The sequence below is a fragment of the Centropristis striata genome, chromosome 15 (assembly GCF_030273125.1).
Source record: "Centropristis striata isolate RG_2023a ecotype Rhode Island chromosome 15, C.striata_1.0, whole genome shotgun sequence".
NCBI classification, from domain to species: Eukaryota; Metazoa; Chordata; class Actinopteri; order Perciformes; family Serranidae; genus Centropristis; species Centropristis striata.
Window position 1 is genome coordinate 24,894,055 of NC_081531.1, and position 20,848 is coordinate 24,914,902.

At 39.4% G+C, this 20,848-nt stretch overlaps 1 protein-coding gene across 1 annotated transcript in view; it reads left to right on the plus strand.

Moving 5' to 3' along the window:
• Positions 1–7,457: 7,457 nt before the first annotated feature.
• The window catches only part of LOC131986152 (dapper 1-like), a 31,456-nt gene continuing 18,065 nt past the window's right edge, over positions 7,458–20,848 (plus strand). The window contains exon 1 of the mRNA XM_059350971.1: positions 7,458–7,791. Within this exon, the coding sequence (XP_059206954.1) occupies positions 7,501–7,791 (291 nt within the window). The 5' untranslated portion in view covers positions 7,458–7,500. The remainder of the gene's footprint in view (positions 7,792–20,848) is intronic.

The following is a 20,848-nucleotide window of genomic DNA, read 5'->3' on the forward strand; positions in this document are numbered from 1 at the left end:
TATTCCAAATCACATTTTATGTTAGGCTAAAGGACTAAAAAATGACAAAAAAAATGACAAAAAAAAGACACAAATGACCAGAAAAAGACACAAAATGACAAAAAAAAGACACAAAATACCTAAAGAAGATACAAAATGACCAAAAAAGACACAAAAAGACACTAAAAAGACACAAAATGACTTACAAATACACAAAATGACCAAAATTGTTACGCTAAACACACAAGACACAAAGTCCCACTAGAATAAAATCCAGAGTTGGATGACAGGATCACACACAATCACAAGATCACATTTATGTTGATTTTTCTTTGTTTATTTTTGGTTCAAAATGTTGATCCAGTAACTCAGAATAAAAAATCAATTATTATTAGGTCATATAGGTGATGTTGTGCTGAAAAAAAAACCCAACATGGCATTTAAACATTTTTAAGTGGTGTATACAGGCAGGATGGAAAGGATTCAAAAATGGACAAAATAGCCTAAGACTCAATAGAGTTAAAACTAAAAAGCAGCACTTTGAGAGTGAAGCTGACAAGTGACAAGTTTAACACAAACAATCACTCTAATCTATCATATGTCCTAATTTAAAATAGGGAATAAGGACACACATTTTAAATGTTAACGGACTATATTTTTCAAATGCCAAAGAATATAAAAAGTACATGGAAACACAGACATTTTTCTACAAATGAATCAGGTGTGTCAGTATGGAACACTGCAATGACTGGACTAGTGGCCTTCACCGTCTCTGTTTCTCTCTCCAAGAGTGAACCTCTCAAAAACATGAATTTAAAATTTTCCCTTGAGTTCAGTTTTTTTTCAGTCACACGCGCAATTTAGTTTGGCAATGTGGAACAACATTTCAAATGCAGGTATGTGAATGGCATCTTGAATAATATTAATAATAGTAATTATAATTATAACCCTCTCCCCTCCCTACAGGACCTCTACAGCACCCGCTGTCTGAGAAGGGCACGCAGCATTCTGAAAGACAGTAACACCAGGAACCGGGTGTTCCAGCTGCTGCCCTCGTTTCAGGATGCTTAAAACAAACAGATTGAGGGACAGTTTCTACAACAGGGCTTTAGCCATGTTAAACGGAAACAGTTGACACAATCGTGTCTTTTCAGCCACGTCGTTTCACATTCATGTATGACATGTGCAATACGCTTTTTTTCTGTGTGACATGTGCAATACGTTTTTCCTTTTCTCTTCTAGAAGTGCAATGTTTTTTGCACAATGTATGTGTGCAGTGTTTGCAATAATTTGCAGCTCTGCCATATGTCTCTGTTTGCAGTCCTGTTTACAGTCTCTGATCTTTGACCTCAAGAGACATGGATGAAAACAGGTTTCATAAACTTATTCATGTGTGATGATGCTAGTTCCTATAGTAGCCATTTAGGTATGAAAGTAGGTTTCCGGAACAGATGATAATCTGCTGAGTCAGCATCCACACTATTGTTATCCTGTTCTTTCTTATTATTAGGGCCACGGGGCAATCGCACCGAGCACCAGTGCTTCGCCCTGAGTACTATTGTTATACTGTGGATTTTTTCTTCTTCCTCTTCCGGCCGCAATTTCATCAATTTTCATCTTAAATTATATGTCAAAATGTGCGGTTTGATCGGGATCGGTGTGCTATTAATTTTCTCAATGGAATACGAATTTTTGTGACGTAAGTGGCGAAAAACTGACCAAAATTTTGCATTGAAGTGAATGGAGCGGCCCAAAAAATTGAGCGAAAAAGAACAATAATTGGAGATTTTCAAACGTCTACTTCTCTGGCATGATTTCACCTAGAGACTCCATTTAAAGTCTTGTGTATCAATGTATTAATCCACGTTTGGATAGGTCATATAGTTTTTTTAACAATCCCTGTTCAATGACCATGATCATTTTTGGAGAAATTCAGAGATTATAATGGGTGTGTTTTGCATGGAATGTTTGTGTCATAGTGTGTGACATCATTGCGCAGAGGGAGAAAAAAAATGGTCAAAAAGTAAATTTGAAAACTGCGCTCCAGGCTGCAAATTCCACTCAACAGAAATAATTTATACATAGAAATGTAGGAAATTTTGTCTTCTCACTCACAATCCTCTGGTAAAGCTGTCAGAGTTATAGTTTGGGCGTAGGACGCACAGATGCGCCACCGACACGCACCAACAGCCCCATTGACTCCCATATTAAAAACGCAGGAAGATTTCTGTAGAAAAAACACTTTGTCAGATCGCTCTTTCAAAGCTATTTCTTCATTTTTCTTCAAAAAATCATATGTAGCTGTTCAGGAAGAACTCAACACTCAAAAGTGAAGTCAGATCAATGATAGGTATTATGGTTTTGCCAAAAATGCTTTCTGTTCGAGGCCAGAAATTCCAGACCGTCCACCTCTGGCTGCTGTCACTGTGCCAGAAGATTCCACAGCTGTTAATTTCCGTTGATTGCTCTGCTCTGATTGGCCGACCACAAAGCCTGTGATCCTTTGATGTGATTACAGTTACAGATACACGCATGCACACACACGCGCATGTAAGCACGCACACTCCTCCAGATACACATGCTTCACACACACACACACACACACACACACTCCTCCAGATACACATTTCACACACACACACACACACACACACACACACACACACACTCCTCCAGATACACATTTCACACACACACATTTTTAGGTTAACCCATTTAAGCCGGGAAAGCATTACCGCATTTCTACCATTAAAACCGGGAGCACTGTTGCATTATTCTACCATTAAGGCCGGGAAATCGGATACGTCGTTTTGTAATATTTGTATTTTTTTCCACCTATTTTCTGTCTCTTGGCCAATGAAATGCATCAGAATACATGTGGGAGTGTCGCAATGCAACATGGGACTTTTCCAGAACTTTGGAATCATGGCAGAAGACGACTATAGCGTAGGGAGCTCAGAAGTAAGTGACGGCAGCGATCTTGATGATCTTGAATCAATGATCATTTCCTTAGTCTTTGAGGTGTTCAGTAGGAGATAGTTCTTGTGACTCCAGTCACTGAAGGCTTTTCCCTATATTCAGATTCCTGTCCATTCCTGATACGTGCCACAATAGCAGTGTCGTTGGAGTACCTCTGGATGTGGCAGGACTCAGAGTTGTATTTGAAGTCCGCTGTGTACAGTGTGAACAGGAATGGAGCCAGTACAGTGCCTTGTGGAGGCCCTGTGCTGCTCATTAATGTCCCAGAAACACAGTTCCCCAACCTGACATACTGTGGTTTTCCTGTCAGGTAATCTGTGATCCAGGAGATGAAGGAAAGATCCACTCCCATCTCTGTCAGCTTGTTTTTGAGTATGTTGGGTTGGATGGTGTTGAATGCGCTTGAATAATCAAAGAACATGATTCTCACATAAGCACCAGTTTCCTCCAGATGAGCAAGGGCCCGGTGAAGCATGTAGAAGACAGCATCGTTCACTCTCATGTGTTGTTTGTATGCAAACTGCAGGGGGTCCAGTTTGTCTTTGACTTCAACTCTCAGTAGGCGTAGAATCAGCCGCTCCAAGGTATTCATGATGTGAGAAGTGAGGGCTACTGGTCTGTAGTCATTAAGTTCAGCTGGACATTTTATTTTTGGTACCGGCACAACACAGGAAATCTTCCACAGTGCTGGCACTCGCCTCAACTGTAGACTGAGGTTGAAGATCTTGTGGAGAGGTTGACACAGTTGGGCAGCACAGTCCTTGAGCAGCCTTGGACACACACCATCTGGACCAGCAGCCTCCCCAGAGCAAAGTCTTCCCAGTTCCAACCTCACCCCCATCTCTGTGACAGACAAGGGTGGAGGCTCAGGTGTTGTTATTGCATTTAAAGCTGCAGATTTTTATTACGTTTGTGGTATATTACGTTTGTGGGCATTATTACATTCGCGGGCGTTACATGGCTCCTGGCTGATGACCCTGCAGCCTGCACAATGGCACCGTCAGAGGTGCAATAGGCAGAAATACCTGTGCTCTCATCGAGTGTCACATGTCATGACAGTACTTTAAAATGAAATATATGTTTTAGAATGTAATATTATAAATTAACCTATTAATGGACTTCTTTATGTAATTTTCTCTTCTCTCTGCTTTGACCAACTCGACCATGCGTTCATGTGACAACAGAAAAGTCAGAGCTAGTACAATGTAAGTACATTAATTTCATCTACTGGTTGAGTTTTTTTTGTTGTTGTTTTAAACCCCTTACTATTCGTCCCTCTTTTATAAAGATCATCATTTGAAAGATGGGAACCTGAATATTAATTTGAGATGCAGCTCAGCACCATGTGTGAAGTTGTTCTGGTCAAAAATATCTTATAAACATGACTTAATTAATTAATTAATTAATTAAACCTATTAAGGGTATGGTTGAATCAAAACATTCATATTTTTCTTTCTGAAGTCCCTTTCCATGTTCAACTATGTCCCATAAGTTGTTGCAGCAATTTTTGGGTTGATACAGTTACACACATTTGGTGCTGAATTAGGTGATTTTTTTTTTTATATATCGAGAATTGAGACCTTAAGAATGAAACAGAAAAATCCATGCTGTGATTTGGATTCAAAAACTCTGGTCATTTTGGAGATTTCTGTATTTTCAGCACTTCTGTTCTCCCAGACTACAGTTATACATCCAGTGGCAGTTCTACACAGGGGCCTACAGGGTAAATTTACATTAAAATTAATAATAAAATGATCAATGATTATAATGATGAACAATGGAAAAATTATTTACCTATTTTTTTGTCTCTGTTTATTTCATTGTACACAAAAGGAACCCAGAATGTGTAAAATGTATAATAGTTTAATTATGCAATAAAAGTAAATCAATTCAATCTTTCAATCAATCGGTTTTATTTGTCACATGAAATCATACAGCTCCAGTGAAATGTAATCACATCAAAATCTATGACATCTTTTTTTAACAGTGCACATGCTATCACATAGAAGTGGTTTCTATGTTGTGACATCATTAGGTTATGTCGTTAATTTTTATTATATTTGTATTTATTTGAGCTCAGCATTCATTTTAGTAATAAGAGGCTAAGGCGCCAACAATGGCTACATGCCTTCAGAGGCTCCACCAACAGCTGTCTAAGTGATAGCACACAGCTGAGTCTGTGCTGAAGATGGTTTTAAGCTGGCTGTTGGGGAGTCATTCACTTCTGAGCCTTTTCTTCTTTCACAGTTTTACTCATTGGCTGGTTATCTCACCAAGGTTATTATAGTTAATGAAAACTAACAAAATAACAAAAACAACAACAAGAGTTTTAAAAAAAACGATAACTAACTGAAACTGTATTGTTTTGTTACAAAACGAACTAAAACTCACTAAAATGATAGTGAAAATGTCCTTCGTTTTCTTCTTTGTCAACTTTTTTCATACATAATCCAGTGTTTCTATTAGAAAGAGGATTCTGTTAGTGAACATGCAGGAACACATGGTAAATATGTTTACTGAGACTGGGATGTCTACACTCCAACCAAAATTCAAATCACCTGGAACTGTAAGAGTTAATAACCTTATTGAGATGGAAAAACCAAAGGAAATAAAGGCAAAATAGATTATGACCTCTTTGCACCTGGCACCCAACACATAGCCCATTACAAAAAACTAAAACTAACACTAAAACTAATAAAAACTAAACTAATACTAAGCAAACTCACTCTAAAAAATTATTAAAACAAACTCAATTTGAAAACAAAAATTCACAACGAAATTAAAACTAAGACTAATAAAAAATCCAAAACTATTATGACCTTGTATCTCACCTCCCAGCCCTCCTGTTTAAATGGTGGGTGCTGATTTAGGAATCTTTAAAGTTTTACTGTCAAAACAATGAAACAGGACCCATATTTGTTCAGTACTTCTTGCTAACTTGCCAGTATCAGTGGGAATTCATTGTGATAAAAAAAACCACTAAATTGGTCTCATGTAGCACACTTATTTTGGTTATTCATTCATTTGTTTCCTTAACCGTTCATCCGAACTCGGATCACAAGGGGCTGGAGCCAATCCCAGCTGGCAGGGGTACACCGTGGTCAGGTCGGCAGTTTATGGCAGGGCTGAAACGTAGAGACGGACAACCATTCACACTCTCATTCACTCATTCACACCTACAGGCAATTTAGAGTAGCCAGTTAAACCTAAGCTGCATGTCTTTGGACTGTGGGACACAGGGAACATGCAAACTCCACAGAGAAGGGGCTTAAACCCCCGACCCTCTTGCTGTGAACATGTGAAACATGGAGAATTCATGACTAAGTTTCAAGAACTGGTGATGAAGTTTTTATTATTATTTTATAAGTACCATAATCTTGGATTAAAATATTCATGTAAAACAAATGAATCAAAAATCAGTGCTACACGAGACTAATTTAGTATACTTTTTGAAACAATTTATAATATAGGTAGTGTTAGAAATAAGCTATTATTCTGTCTGTTGTCTGTCTCTGTTGACGTAGGTCACTATCTATGTGTGCGTAATTCACTATATGTGTCAATGTGCCCTCTCTGCATTTATAGATTAATCATGCAAGATGCTTTGCTATAATGCTCATGTGCTAATATTGTTTTTAAACTATGATTAAACTTAAACTTTCTCTGTCCCACTTAGAGTAAGAGTCTATAATCACACACATATATATTTTATGTTTTATTGTTTATTGCAAAATCTGTGTCTCCAGTAATATCTCTGCAGGTCATATCAAGGCAGGAGTTTGTGTTTTGAAAGTTTTGTTAACAGGTCAGGTCACAGACATGATGTGCTGAGCAAAAGATAACTGTCTTCTCTGCTTGGTGACATGACGTGTCCATGTACTGATTAAACTGACAAATCAGCGGATCAAGAGGAGGCGACTTCTGGAGAGATCTACCTACATTTTTTTTAAACCTCTGTTAGGTTATAAAAATGGGTTCAAGGGAAATTAGACTGTTCCAGACTTCATGAACTGACCAGCCTAATGTGTAATCAGGGACATGTAGATTGAATCCAGAGACTCTGTAGCTGCACATTTCTTGACCTATTGTAATAAAATGAAGTTAAACTGAGAACTCAGACGTCTCCTGCTCATCATTCCCCATCAAACGATCGGCGCAGAGAAATAGGTGAGGGTTTTATGTTGGAGTCAGATAATTTAATTCTAAAGGTTTCCTCAATGTATTTCTCAACAGTAGCTTATTAAAGTAGGCTTATTAAAATGTGTATTTAAGAAGTACTTCATACCCTTCTTTTGAGGCCCAGGCTGGAGGTGAGCTAAGCTCCTCCTGCCTGAACAGGGTCAAGCGTTCACTATCCAACTTCAAACTGACTTCATTGCTGTATAGCGGAGCTCAGGCTCGAGGAGGGGACTGGGTCAGCGTCGGAGAGTTGCGCTGAAAGCTGCAGGCGCCGCTGCTCTGCTGTGGCTATTCAGAGAAGAGAAGAGAAGAGAAGAGGAGAGGAGAGAAGACAAGAGAAGAAAAAAGAAAGAGTGAGGAGGGATGTCTTTACAAAAGCTACCAGGATATTTTGGAGTCATGTTGCCAGCTTTCTCTCTGCCCATGAAAGCCGAGCGCAGTCGGAATAAGGAGCGGCTGGAGGCCAGTTTGGCTGGTTTATGTGAGCTGGAGCTGCTCAAACAGAGGCAAGAATGCCGGGTGCTCAGCGCCCTCTGCCTCGGGGACTCTCCGGCTCCCGGCCGTCCGCCTTGGGGAGCTCTACGGTCGGCCCGCTGCGCCCTGGACGCACCAAACGGCGACGCGTCGGGGGAGCAGAACTCCAAGCTGCAAACTGTAAGTTGTGTTTGTCTCATGGTGGTTCTTCTGGATTGAGAAGAGTCACTAGTTTGGTGATGTGAAGGAGTTTGTAGTGCAGCCATGTAAATGTGTTAGTTAAAGTGGGCTTGAGTGCTGTGTGATTTGCGGGATTCATGGGATGTGTGAAGAAACCTTTACATATGTGGGATCAACATATGATTTATCAGATGTGATGTGCTGTGTGCATGGTGTGGGCACTGGTCGTTGATTTTTAGGGATGAAATATGTTATGGCTTTGAAGCTTTTTCCTGTTTTGAGTCTCTTTATGGAACACTGGATGCCCCTGAACCTTTCCTTTGGTAACTACTGGATAGATTACCAAGCTGAGTGGATGTGAAATTTCTAAGTCTGTCATTGACCTCACTGTGCAGATATGAAAACATGTCGGGAGGCCCCTAAAGTCACACATTACCATTTAAGGGCACATTTTTGGGAAGCTGCATTACTTTCTCCATTTCATGCTGAACACAAAGGATTTCTCGGACATCTCCATCCCTTGAGTTTGGATAAACGATTACTCAGATGGGATGAATAATCACATACAAGCTATAGTCATTACTTTTCATGAAGAGTGCCTCACTCAGACTGGAACTAACTGAAATAGATGACAGAAACCAACTTCAGCAATGAGCTGTTTTTCTGTTTGGTAGGAAAAAGGCCAAAAAGTAGAGTACTTCATACAAGGCCTGTTTTGTTACAGGCCTTATACATTAGTTATGAAAAGCAGGCGTGGTCAACGCATAAGGGGCGAGACTTTATGAAATATTTTTTTATTTAGAACTGTTCAGTGATGGACCATCATCATGCATGAAAAGTTTGAGGCAGATTGGACAATATATGGTCAAGTTATACAGTCTCGTGTTTTATGGAAAAAAACGCCATATTTTGCCACCATACCACGCCCACATAGTGTGAAGGTCTGCAAAGATTTTAATAACTTTTGATCCCAAAGGCCTTGTAATGGTACTGACCTACTCTGGAGTCGATCAGATTAAATCTGTAGGAGGAGTTGGTTAAAGTATGCAGCGTGGAAATGGCAAAAAATGTCTTCCAACACCATATTCGATTAAAGATGGCCGACTTCCTGTTGGGTTTGAGGTATGGCTCCAAGAGACTTTTTGGTCCTTTGTCACATGATACATATGTGTATCAAATTTTGTGTCTCTATGTGAAACCTGCTCAGGCTAGGTGTAAAACATGTTACTTCTTGTTGCCAGTAGGGGGCGCTATGACTGTGTGTCAATATTGACATGTGGGTGTGTTTAGGAATGGACCCTCATCAGGTGTAAGGAATTTGGGACAAATTGGACAATGTATGGTCAAGTTATACAGTCTCGTGTTTCGTGGGGAGACGCCATATTTTGCCGCCATGCCACGCCTACATAGTGTGATTGTCTGCAAAGCTTTTAATAACTTTTGATCCCAAAGGCCTTGTGATGGTAATGACCAACGTTGAAGTCAATCAGGTTAAATCTGTAGGAGGAGTTCATTAAAGTATGCAATGTGGTAATTGTATGAAAGGGGACATGCTTAAAGCATAAGGGGCGGGACGTTATGAAATATTGTCATGTAGAACTGTTCAGGGCTGGACTCTTATAAAGCAGAAGTTTGCACCAGATCAGACAAAGTATGGCAAAGTTATGACAATCTTGTGTTTTATGCCAAAACGCCATATTTTGCTGCCATGCCACGGCCAAATAGTGTAACAATCAGTAAAGCTTTTAATAACTTTTGATCCCAAAGGCCTTATCATGATACTCACCAAAGTTGAGGTTGATCAGGTTAAATCTCTAGGAGGAGATTGTTAAAGTATGCAAAATGGAAATGGCAAAAAAAGGCGCCTAAAATGCCGTATTCAATTCAAGATGACCAACTTCCTGTTGAGTTTTGGGTATTGGTCCAAGAGGCTTTTTGGTGCGTCTCCCCATGATACATATGTGTACCAAATTTTGTTTGTGTAGGTGAATGTTCCTCATAGGGTGCTGCTCCGTTTCAGCTTTCTAGGGGTTGCTAGTAGGTCATTTTGGCACGCCCATTTCTGAGACCAATGAAATACATAATTTTCCACCAGTATTGACGTATGTTCCAAGTTTGGTGAGTTTTGGAATATAATAAAGGATTGGAAAAGAATTGACGTCAGAATATTAATAATAAACGGACCAATTCCAATAGGGTCCTCGCACGGTCAGTCCCTAAATATCACTCATTTCAATCACACATTTTCAATTACAAACTGAAAATGTAACAAATGTGTGTATTATTCACTTAGAGTCTGCTGAAGTCATACAGGCCACTGGCATTCATTCCTGTGAGTGTCACTGTGTAGGCATTTGGCTCACATGTTTCACAGCTATGAGCTTTACTTTTGGGATCAGTCCCAGTGTTGATTCTTCTGCTCTTTCTGAAATGAGAGAAACAGCTGGCATTATTTAAAATAACCTGCAGTGTCAGCTTTGTGACACTGAGAAATGTCAAGGTCTGGACCTGTGCTGCGAGCTTCATCACTGTGCTGAAACAATACTCAAAACTGTTCAATGTAAATGTCTCACACTGTAGCTGTGTCATACATCCTGACGCTCGTCACCTTGGTGCCAGCCCACATTCAAACATTTATCATCTGAATTAATGCAGCTTCTTGTTTTAGGCTTGCAGAGCCCAGACGTCTGTAATATTTCTGAGGCCGGGAATTCAAATGGTCAGTTGGAGAAAGAAACAAAATGATAAAAAAAAATAACACTTTATATTAGGGGACACATATTCAACATTAATAAGTTGTTTATTAGCATGCAAATAAGTAACATATTGGCTCTTAATTAGTCATTATTAAGTAGTTATTAATGCCTTATTTTGCATGGCATTATTATACAACCAGTAAGCCATTAACTAAGAGTTTTCCCTCAATAACCTCAGAATTGTTGCTTATTAGTAGTCAGTAAGGAAGTTGTTGTATATGAGTTATGATCTTAATTTGCTTTGTAGAGTATTGATTGACATTACAATCTACCAATCCATGTTTAAATGTATTCAAAAAGTTGCTGTGAATCATTATCAAATGGCAGAAGTAAGAATACTTTTTTTCTGTACTTTAATTTTAGAAAAAGCAAGAAATAATTTTTATATTATATTTTAATTGACTCAGCCATTACCAAAGTGGTTTAATACCAATTTGTTATATTGCCTTCTGGGTATCTTTCTTCTGGACTATCTTTGTCAAAGCACTTTGTAAACACATTGAAAACGGTGACGGTGCCGTATAAATAAAGTTATTTTTCTTGTTCTTATTATATGATATCATATTATATTCTAATTATTATATTATTTACAACAAGAGTTTGAACTGGAGCTATAGCTTGTGTTTTTAGACCATTTCCATCGCTGAACTTCAAAGTTGTTTAAGTCCAATCCAAGACAAATCAAGCATAAAATAACAGGTTTTACATTTATCATCCTTACACACTTCCAAGTTCGAATTGGTAACATAAAACAATATGTTCATGAGTACAAAGTCATGAATACAAAGTCATCAGTATGGTAGTATAGTTGACAAGGGGTTTGACGATACACTCAGCTCAGTTTGAATAGCTCACAAATCTGGCGAGACAGATTTTTAACTCGACGAGAAATACCGTCGAGTTTGATCTCTCGAGATTTCGTGGCACGAGATCTCGTCACACCCCTAGTTATGACCAATGATACATAATATTGCGTGTTTTTAATGAATATGCTCCTTGCTTGATGATTGTTGGTATCTTTCTTTAATCAGTCATTTGAATGGGATTTTACAAAATGTTGCACAAAGTTACCTGTGTCTGTGACTGCTGCCATGTTTTAATGTAAATCAGGCTAATCAGGCACCCTGTGAGGAGTGTGACAAGCTAACCCTAACTGGGCCTGTGTATGTGCAGTCATGTGTGTGTGGATGAGATGAATAAAGAGGTGAAAGGGGAATGAGAATAACCTCCTGTTTGTGACGCAGAAGAAACAGTCATACAGAAGAAGAATGCATGTTTGTGTGTGTGTGTGTGTGTGTGTGTGTGTTTGTATTCCCCAGCAGGAGCTGCTGACAGCCATGTGACAGCTGACAGCAGCTGAGGAAGCACATAGCCTTCAATGTAGACTCAACAAGGGTGCATGCATGTGTGTGTATGTGTGCTCTGCTTAGTCAAAAAACAAGTGTAATCATATCAGAGTACTGGGTAATGTTGATGATCCAGAAGTTTATCTGAATAGTCTAGAAACCTGAAATATTAAAGACATTCAGATGCATGATGTGCTGGTTGATAGTTGTGATCAAGGTTATTATAGTTAACGAAAACTAACGAAATAACGAAAACTAGAATTTAAAAAACATTTTCGTTAACTGAAATAAAAATAAAAACAAGAGTTAAAAAAAACAAACGATAACTAACTGAATCTGGTTTTATGACTTAAAAACCTTATTGGGGCTGAGATGGATCAGACAAAGGAAATAAAGGCAACATTACAAAAAAACTAAAACTAATAAAAACTAAACTAATACTAAGCATTTTCAAATATAAACTAATTAAAACTGGCAAACTCACTCTAAAAACTCATTAAAACTAAAACTAAAACTCATGAAAAATCCAAATCTATTATAACCTTGGTTGTGATATGTGATAATGGATGCAGGATTAGTGTAATAGGATTAGGAGTGTTTCTTTAAACAGCAGAGTAACTGGATACACATGATAATGAGAGTGAGCAGAAACACACTCCCCTTCCACAACAGCTGCTGTTGTTTTGTCCTTGAGCAAGGCATCAATCCATCAACTTGAAAACTGTCTTTCCCGGACTGAGAGCATGTGTGTGTGTGTGTTTACAGTGTGTGTGTGTGTGTTTGGTACAGTTCTCCATCATCAGTACCTTTGCAGCTGTGTGACCAACGTGTTACTAAAACCAATGTAAACATTCCCAACTGTAATGAATGTGTTTTGTTTACACTATAGCATGTCTGTTGGTGGGGTAGACAGATGGGACTGAGCTGTTTGGTCATTTGTGAGCTACCCAAAACAGAAACTACCACTTGGGGACTTTAAGTCACAGCTGTGCATCTTCAGGGGTGTCAAGGGAGAAAATACATTACAAACCAGGACCAGTGTTCGGGAAAGTTTCTTTTAAGACAACCAAAAATCTTAACTAGTTGCATTACTAAGTTACTCGATATGAAAAGTACTTCCAAAATTACTTTTTTTTTAAAAAGATATTTTTGGGGCATTTTGTAGCTTTATTGACAGGAGAGATAACGAGAGTGAAAGGGGGAGACAGAGGGGGAGACATGCGGGAAAAGGCTCCGAGCCGGATTCGAACCCGGGCCGCCCGCTTACAAGGACTGGGCCTCTGTGGTATGTGCTCTACCAGGTGTGTCACTGGGAACGCCCAATCACTTATTCAAATTAGGGTTGCCACGATACTAAAATGTTCAACTCGATAGCGATACTCAGGAAAATATTTGATGCTTTTTTTTATATATATATATATTTTTTCGGGCATTTTGTAGCTTTATTGACAGGAGATATTGAGAGTGAAAGCGGGAGACAGAGGGGAAGACATGCGGGAAAGGGCTCTAAGCCGGATTCGAACCCGGGCCGCCGGGTATATTTGATATATATTTGATACTTGATACCATTTTCGATACCACCAGGATAAAAACAAAGACCCCAAAATTTAACAGAAGTATTTTTATTAACAAGAAAATGCAACATGTAAAAATTAAAAGAACCACAGGTTAAATATGTATAATAAAAAAACAGTTGTGCGAAAAGAAACTGCAACTATGATAACAACCTTCAGATACTCGATACTTTTGAAAATGAGTATTGTATCCAGATACAACATTTTATATACTCAAAAAAGTGTCGATACTTTTGACAACCCTAATTTAAATGCACTTCAGGGTTTCCCCCAGAAAACTTGCCTGGTGGTAGAGAATCCCACCGGCAGTCCACTGTGTTTTTGTAAAAAAAAAAATGTTAAAAGTTGACAGGAATTTTGAAATTATGACGATTATGTGTTATTATAAGCCATTTATTAAAATACCTAAATGTAGAGTCTTACAAAAAGGCACAATCTTGGCAAATCTTGAAATACGGTTAACAACAAATAAAAAAACCACAATGAAAATAAATAATATCAATTGTTTTCACTTAAGTTAAACCCTAGTGAATCTTTAAAAAAATTGCTGGTCACCTTTAAAAGTAAATAAATTAACATAAATGTAAAAGTGCAAACATGGCCAAGGGGTAAAACCAGAGGCGCAGATGGGATTTTTGTTCTGGGGGTGACAAATCTGTCAGTAAATGTTTTCAACTCAATGAGTTATTTTTCCACTCCATTCCTTAACCCAAATATGTTTTTTTTTTTTTTTTTTTAAAGAACTGTAGTGTGAACAACAACCAACATATTACATAAATAAAAAGAAGTTTGTACATGAAATTCCCAGGGCAGCCAAACAAATTTACTGACTTTAGCTGAAGCTGACTCAATGAAGGATTCAAAAACATCTCTCCTCCTTTCATCACCCTGGACATACTGCTGGGCAATTTCTTATCTGTCCAGTCTGTCAAGCCTTTGGAACCAGTGTTTCCCACAAGATTTTCTGAGACTATGATGAGGGGACCCAAACAAAGTAGGGGGGTCCGGGGGCATACTCCCCAGCAAAACATTTTTAAAAAGCCTAAAAGCCTAAATTTGGTGCCTCTCGCACATTCGTTTGCCACTATTATATCTTAATCATTGCATATTTGAGAGAATTATTGTAAAGGAGAATAAGGATTCTTTAAGGTATCATATTTTGACAGTCTTCTTGTAAATTCTGTGGTGGACTCTGCCAACACATCCATGTGCTTTTATTTTTGAAAGCTACATGTGTTTGATTTATTTTGAAGGTGGGTCTAACACGTTCTTACTGTATCGCCTTATGGTGTGTTTAATTAACACTGAAAGTCAGTGCTTCTCTATGTGCGCTGCAATGTAAATAGTCTAACTAACGGAACATTAACCATTTTGGATTAAATCCACTAGTTCGATGTTCGCAGCTCGCAGAAGGCTGCTCCGACAACGTGCTAGCATCCGTGCTAACTCGCACTGACTCTGCTTCATCATTACTTGTTACAACATAAAAGTAATTTGAGTACTCTAACTGCCGCCCAACACTATGAAATCATACAGACTCCAATGTAGAGATGGTCCTCAGTGTTTACCCTGATTTTTACATTTGAAAACTTTGACCAGGCAGGTTAGCAGATTCAGAAGAGTTTAGAAAATGATGAGTTGATTTCTCTTCCTAATGAGTGACTCATATTTCTATGTTATTATTGTCGAAGGTCAAGGAAGTACACGTAAGAGCAAACACTTAGCAGAGCTGATGGAGAGCCGTATGGTGAGGAAGGAAAACAGATCATTCACAGTGAGCATGGCGTACTGATTGCTTACCACTGAGTCAGCACTCATCATTGAACTCTCAATGTTGCTCAGACACAGTACAGTTTACCATGAATCTGATAGATAGTAAATAAATCATCGTCTTCAAGTAAACATAGCTTATGTCAGGGATGAAACACAATACACATAACGTAAACAACAGCAGTAAAGTAACAAATATAACACAAATATATACTCCACACATATAGCATATACCCAAATGGGAAATCACATCCATTATATCTGTCGCTGGACAATTCAATCCAGGCGTAATTTAAGGAAAATGCTCACAGAATCAGTAATGGAATAATAAGCCCCAGTATGTGATCACTGTCTGGCTTTAATCAAGTGAAAGGAAATGAGCATGATCTCAGCAGGTTACTTTACAGATTTGCTTTGTTAATTTTTTTTTTCCAAGACGGAAAAGAATAGAGTGGATAGAGGAAGAAACCATGTCTGTAACAGCTCCTTCTGGCTCAATCAATTTTAGACCCTGAACAGTGTTGGTCCTGAACCTGATGTCTTCTTCCCCCAAAGATCTTCTGACTTTAGGGCTGATACGAGCAGTCCGGAACTGGCTTTTGTCTGGACTTTTTTCGTCCCAGTGGAAGAGCAGGGTCTTTTTTCTCCCCTGAAAACAGCCTGGTTACTGATTGGATAGATCACTAAGCAGGATGTGACGTAGTACTCTACACGACAACAACACACGCCATTTGTAATAGCCGGCGAAGCAGTTTTGCCAACTTAGCAACTTTGTTGCTGAATTTAGCGACTTTTCAGACCCCCTTAGCGACTATTTTACAAGAAAGCGACTGGAGACAAATCCAACGACTCCTTCTTACTCTTCTTAACGAGCCGCTAATTAGCTGGAGGCTTGTTAAGAAGAGCCGCCGTTAGCCACAGTTAGCTACAGTTAGCTCTGTAGCAGTACAGTGTGTATGTGTTGCTGCTACAGGAGGTGTTCACTAAGCGATCTCTGTTTGTTTACAAGAAGCACCGGACACTCTGTACACAGTTAGTGATGCCATTAATTCATAATCACTATGTTTATGATCAGCAGAGACTCTGTGCATAATTAGCCATGCTGCTTTCAGCTGCTGACGTTGTGCACAGTTAGCGATGGCAAAAACCATACGTCACCTCCGGAGTCTCTAAATCCCTCAGGGGGCTAACTTGTAAAGAAGACATGCAGAGTCAGCGGACTTTTGAGATGTGGTGAGGTGTGGCCTGAGACTATCCCAGTGGCCACTAGTCGAAACATGGCTTATGCTCAATGGTGTCAGTACAAATGTATTTGAGTGTGTAGAGCACAACATCCAGTTTCTCCCCAACGTTGGTCTGACACTATAAAACTGTATTAGTTTAACTTTTGTACTGCGTGGCAACGGTAATCTCTACAGGCCTTTAGTGCAGCTTTTTTACTGTCTGTTTGTAAATGGACTCAATTGGTTACAGGGTTCAGAGTCATACTTGCTTGTGACCAGCTTATTAAACGAGTGTTATGTAGGAGAAGATCACAGCATGCATAAAGAGGTTTACTGCTTCTGTTGTTAGGTATGGTCTCATAAGCCCAGAGGACCTTATAATCAATTCTAAATGTTACTGGAAGCCAGTGCATAGTAGCGATCACTGGACAAGTGGGCTCTCTCCTCTTGGTTCTGCTCAATATAGTCAAATATTGAGAGAGTTCAGAGTTTTGAATGAGCTGAAGTCTCTCCGTGTTTTGTGGGGGAAGGCCTGTAAAGAGTGCATTGCAGTCATTGCGGTCATATTTTAGCTTTGTCTCTAGGGTGAAAGATCACAGGTTTAAGTGTCACATTAAAAAGGTGACAAAAACATAATTCTGAGTCGATGATAACATGAAGACTAGTAACTTCAGGCTTAATCCTGGGAGTGAGTTTTCTCAGCATTTATCATTTTGGCACAAATGGAGTTAATAGCTGCAGCATCATTTGCCTCAGCAGAAATTTACAGTTGCTTATCATCCATGTAGCTATGGAAACATACATTGTTTTTCCTGTTTCTCCAAATGGCAGAATACAGAGCAAGAACAATAATGGACCAAGGCAGCTCATTTGTGGAACTCCAAAGTAGGTGTCATGTTTCTCAGTCATGATCTCCAAGCCTGACGTAAAACTTTCTCCCTTTGATGTATGTTCTGAACCAGTTTAATACACAGTCAGAAAGATCAAGTAACATTTTTAGATGATTAATTAGGATATCATGGTCTATCCACGTTGAATGTTGAATTAAGGTCTAGGACAAGAAGTTTAGTCTGAGGTCACTAATTGTCTTAGTAAGTGCTGTGACATGCTCTGATTGAAATTCCTCCAGGATGTTGTTTTCTTTGAGAAAAGTGTTTTGAATGAATCTAGGAAGATGCCTGTTAGAATGATGTATTTACAATCTGTAGGACATGACTTGAGATGCTGGAATGTCTGCTTAAAAAATGCAGTGGGTGTAGGGGCAATACAAGAGGTTGAGGAATAACATCCAATGACATAATAAAGTAATGTGTCGGGGGATGGGCTGGGTTTTAGTTATGGTATTATGCGGATAATTTCGGTGTCATCTTTAGACCAGGTCATTGGGTGCTGATACCCCTTGGATGTTTCACCCTTTTGTTGCTTTTGCACATGAAATCATGGTCAATATAATTTGGCCTTTTAAAAAAGAATTTGCAAAAAAACCCTCTTTAATATCAAAGTGAAAACAGTATGGCACTTGTTTAAATCTGCCTAGAGCTGGATGTCCTCACAATCTGAGTGACCTGACAAGAAGATGTGAAGGAAAGTTGGTGTTTCCTGCATGGTGGGGCATGAAGTAGGCGGCGACCTACTTGGTACTCAAGACGCAAGGCATTGTGGGAACTGACTCTGTGAATTTAACTCTGATAACACCATGATTGAGGGGAACATGTGGTTCAGTGGTGTCTGTCCTGATGTGAGGTTTAGAGCAGGGAGATATGACTACATTGAGACTTGCTGAAGAATCGATGCTGGGAAATACAACAGATATAAGTCTAGCGGTGTATGGGACTTTGTTGTATTGTGAAAGAGCCATTCGGGATTGTGCGGTGTATGGAATACGAATGTGCTAATAAAACTTGCTGAATAGAGTACTGAGTGCTTTGTGTTTGGCCAGCTCACCCATTAACTTAGTGCAGTTATCAAAATTGCCACGACAAAGAAGACTGGAGAGGTTGGTTACCAAGACACCTAGGACCACTCTGCAGGAGTTATAAACTTTGGTGGCTCAGATAGGAGAGATTGCACAGAGACTGGAGTCCCCATCACAGACAGGCCTTGTGGCAAGGTCCCCCATGGGAGGGAGTGGAGTTTAATCAGGGTCATCTTCGTCCGGAGGGAAGCCTGTATAGAGTCAACTTCAAGTTCAAGGAATCTTTATTATCCCCAAGAGGCAATTCACTGTGCAGGCAGGCGCTGTAGAAATATTATCACTATGGCTTGCTGGAATCACTGTAGTAAGGTTGTTGTCTGTTGTTGTGTTGGATGGTGCTAACTCCTTGCATTTTGTCACAGTTCTGATCTGTTAAGATAAATCCATTCTTTCTGAAAATGTCTCAATGCTCCCAGAACAGATTGAAGTTGTCAATGAAGTTTCCCTCATGTAAGGGACAAGTAATTGAAAGCCAACTGTTTAGTCCTAGTAGTCTGCCAAATCGGTTTGCTCCTGATTTGACTGATGGGAAATAACCACTGATATATGTTTCAATATTTGTGGAGCCCAGCATTTTTAGCAGTTCAGTCCCGTTTAAGTGTTTCTGTCTGTTCCTTGGAGATGCAATTTCATCCAGCATGAATAATAATCCTGTTTACAGTTTTGTGGGCAGTCAGAATTTCTGGGATTTTGTATCACCAATCATTAAATTTCACAGGCAAGCAGTATATTTGGGTGTTTCTGTTACCATTCACATTGGTATTTATTTTAGTAGAATCACCAACAATTACATTTGTTGGCTTGGTGGTGTGATTTGTTCGTTATCCCCCTGTCCTGCTCACATCCTTGGCATCTTGTGAGCGTGTCATGTGACCCATGTCCTCTGAAGGTGATCCCTGTTTGTCTAGTAGTGGTAGGAATCTGTTATCCAGTTTTAGAGCCATGGCTGTGGTTAGGGGATATTTTTCAAATTTACAGTCCATGGCTACTGCTTATTAGCAGCAGGGGTTGAGGTGAGCCATGTCAGCAGCTGAGCGACTGTTGGCTTGGTAAGGGCAGCCAGTCATTAGCACTTTCTATCCCTATCTCTGTTCCATGGGGGATGTTTTCTCCTTCAGTGTTGCTCCATGCTTAATCCAAAAGTCATCCTCGCCACTGTCCACACATGCCCTGAGGCAACATCTAATATACTATATATATTAGGGTTGCACATCTCACTGTGATCAATTATTCGATATGCATCTAGATACACAGACTCGCCATGTAGTTAAACATCTGTTTTATTGTGGGTCTGAACAACAAAAAGATTGCAAACATCTTTCTACATTTATAATAATGTAAAGAAAAATCGTTCTAGAAGCTGTATTTCCTCTCATTGTCTGTTATTTACACCATTCAGATTTAATATGGATATTATTAAAGTAAAAAAACAAAACAGTAGAGAGTCTGTCAGTATTTCCATCAGTCCCATGTAAGGCTGGTCATTACTGAGTGTAGGTTTGATATAAATGACATCATTTACATTTTCCCTTTCTCATCTAAGCTAATAAAACATAAAATCGTGTTCAGTGGACACAATCATGTCTGGAATATTAAATAATGAATTTTAGTACCAGGATCATCTATATACAGACGCAAATAATAAAAAATAATATTCATAAAATAAGCTTATTCAGCTGTCAGTCACTTTAACTTTCCCCCAACTTTTCCCCACTTTTCCCCAAGGGGAAATTCATTTTCACAGCACTGTACACTGATAACACAGACGCTCGACATTAACATCACACAACCTATGACATAGAAACATTACATGGTAAATAAACATACACTCTGTGCTCATCGCACTCTTTTGTTTAGAGCAGCAGTGGCTGCAGGGATCAGGCTTTTTCCAAGGCGAGCCCTTTTACACCTTATAGTTCTGTACCTCCGATTGGAAGGCAGTGTGGTGAGGTCCTGGTTGAGTGGGTGTGTAATGTCCTGTTTTATTGTGGTTGCAATGCGTGAGATGGCCCTGTTGTTCAGTTCTGTGAGACTGGGTGTTGGGAGTCTGATTATTTTGGCAGCAATGCGTGCCAGTTTGGCCCGGTTGGTGACAGTTAACATGTTGAAGAAGCATGGATTTGCTACATTGTGGGCTTGCCACCTGCAGGGTAAGTCATTGGGGTTGGATGCGATGTGAGCCCTGCGGTGGGCAGAATCAGGGACCTGGTACCAGTTGCTGTGGTCGCCGTAGCAAAATCTCTGGTGTAGTAGGAATTCAGAGGGGCCATGGTGAAGAACTTTCAGTCGGCCTCAAGGAAGTGCACACTGAGAACTGCTGACCTAGAATGGGGATATCGTTGGGTAGTGGGAAAACTATTTGAGGAACACCTGAATCCAACCATCATGTCCTCTGAGTAGGAGGCAGAGTTTG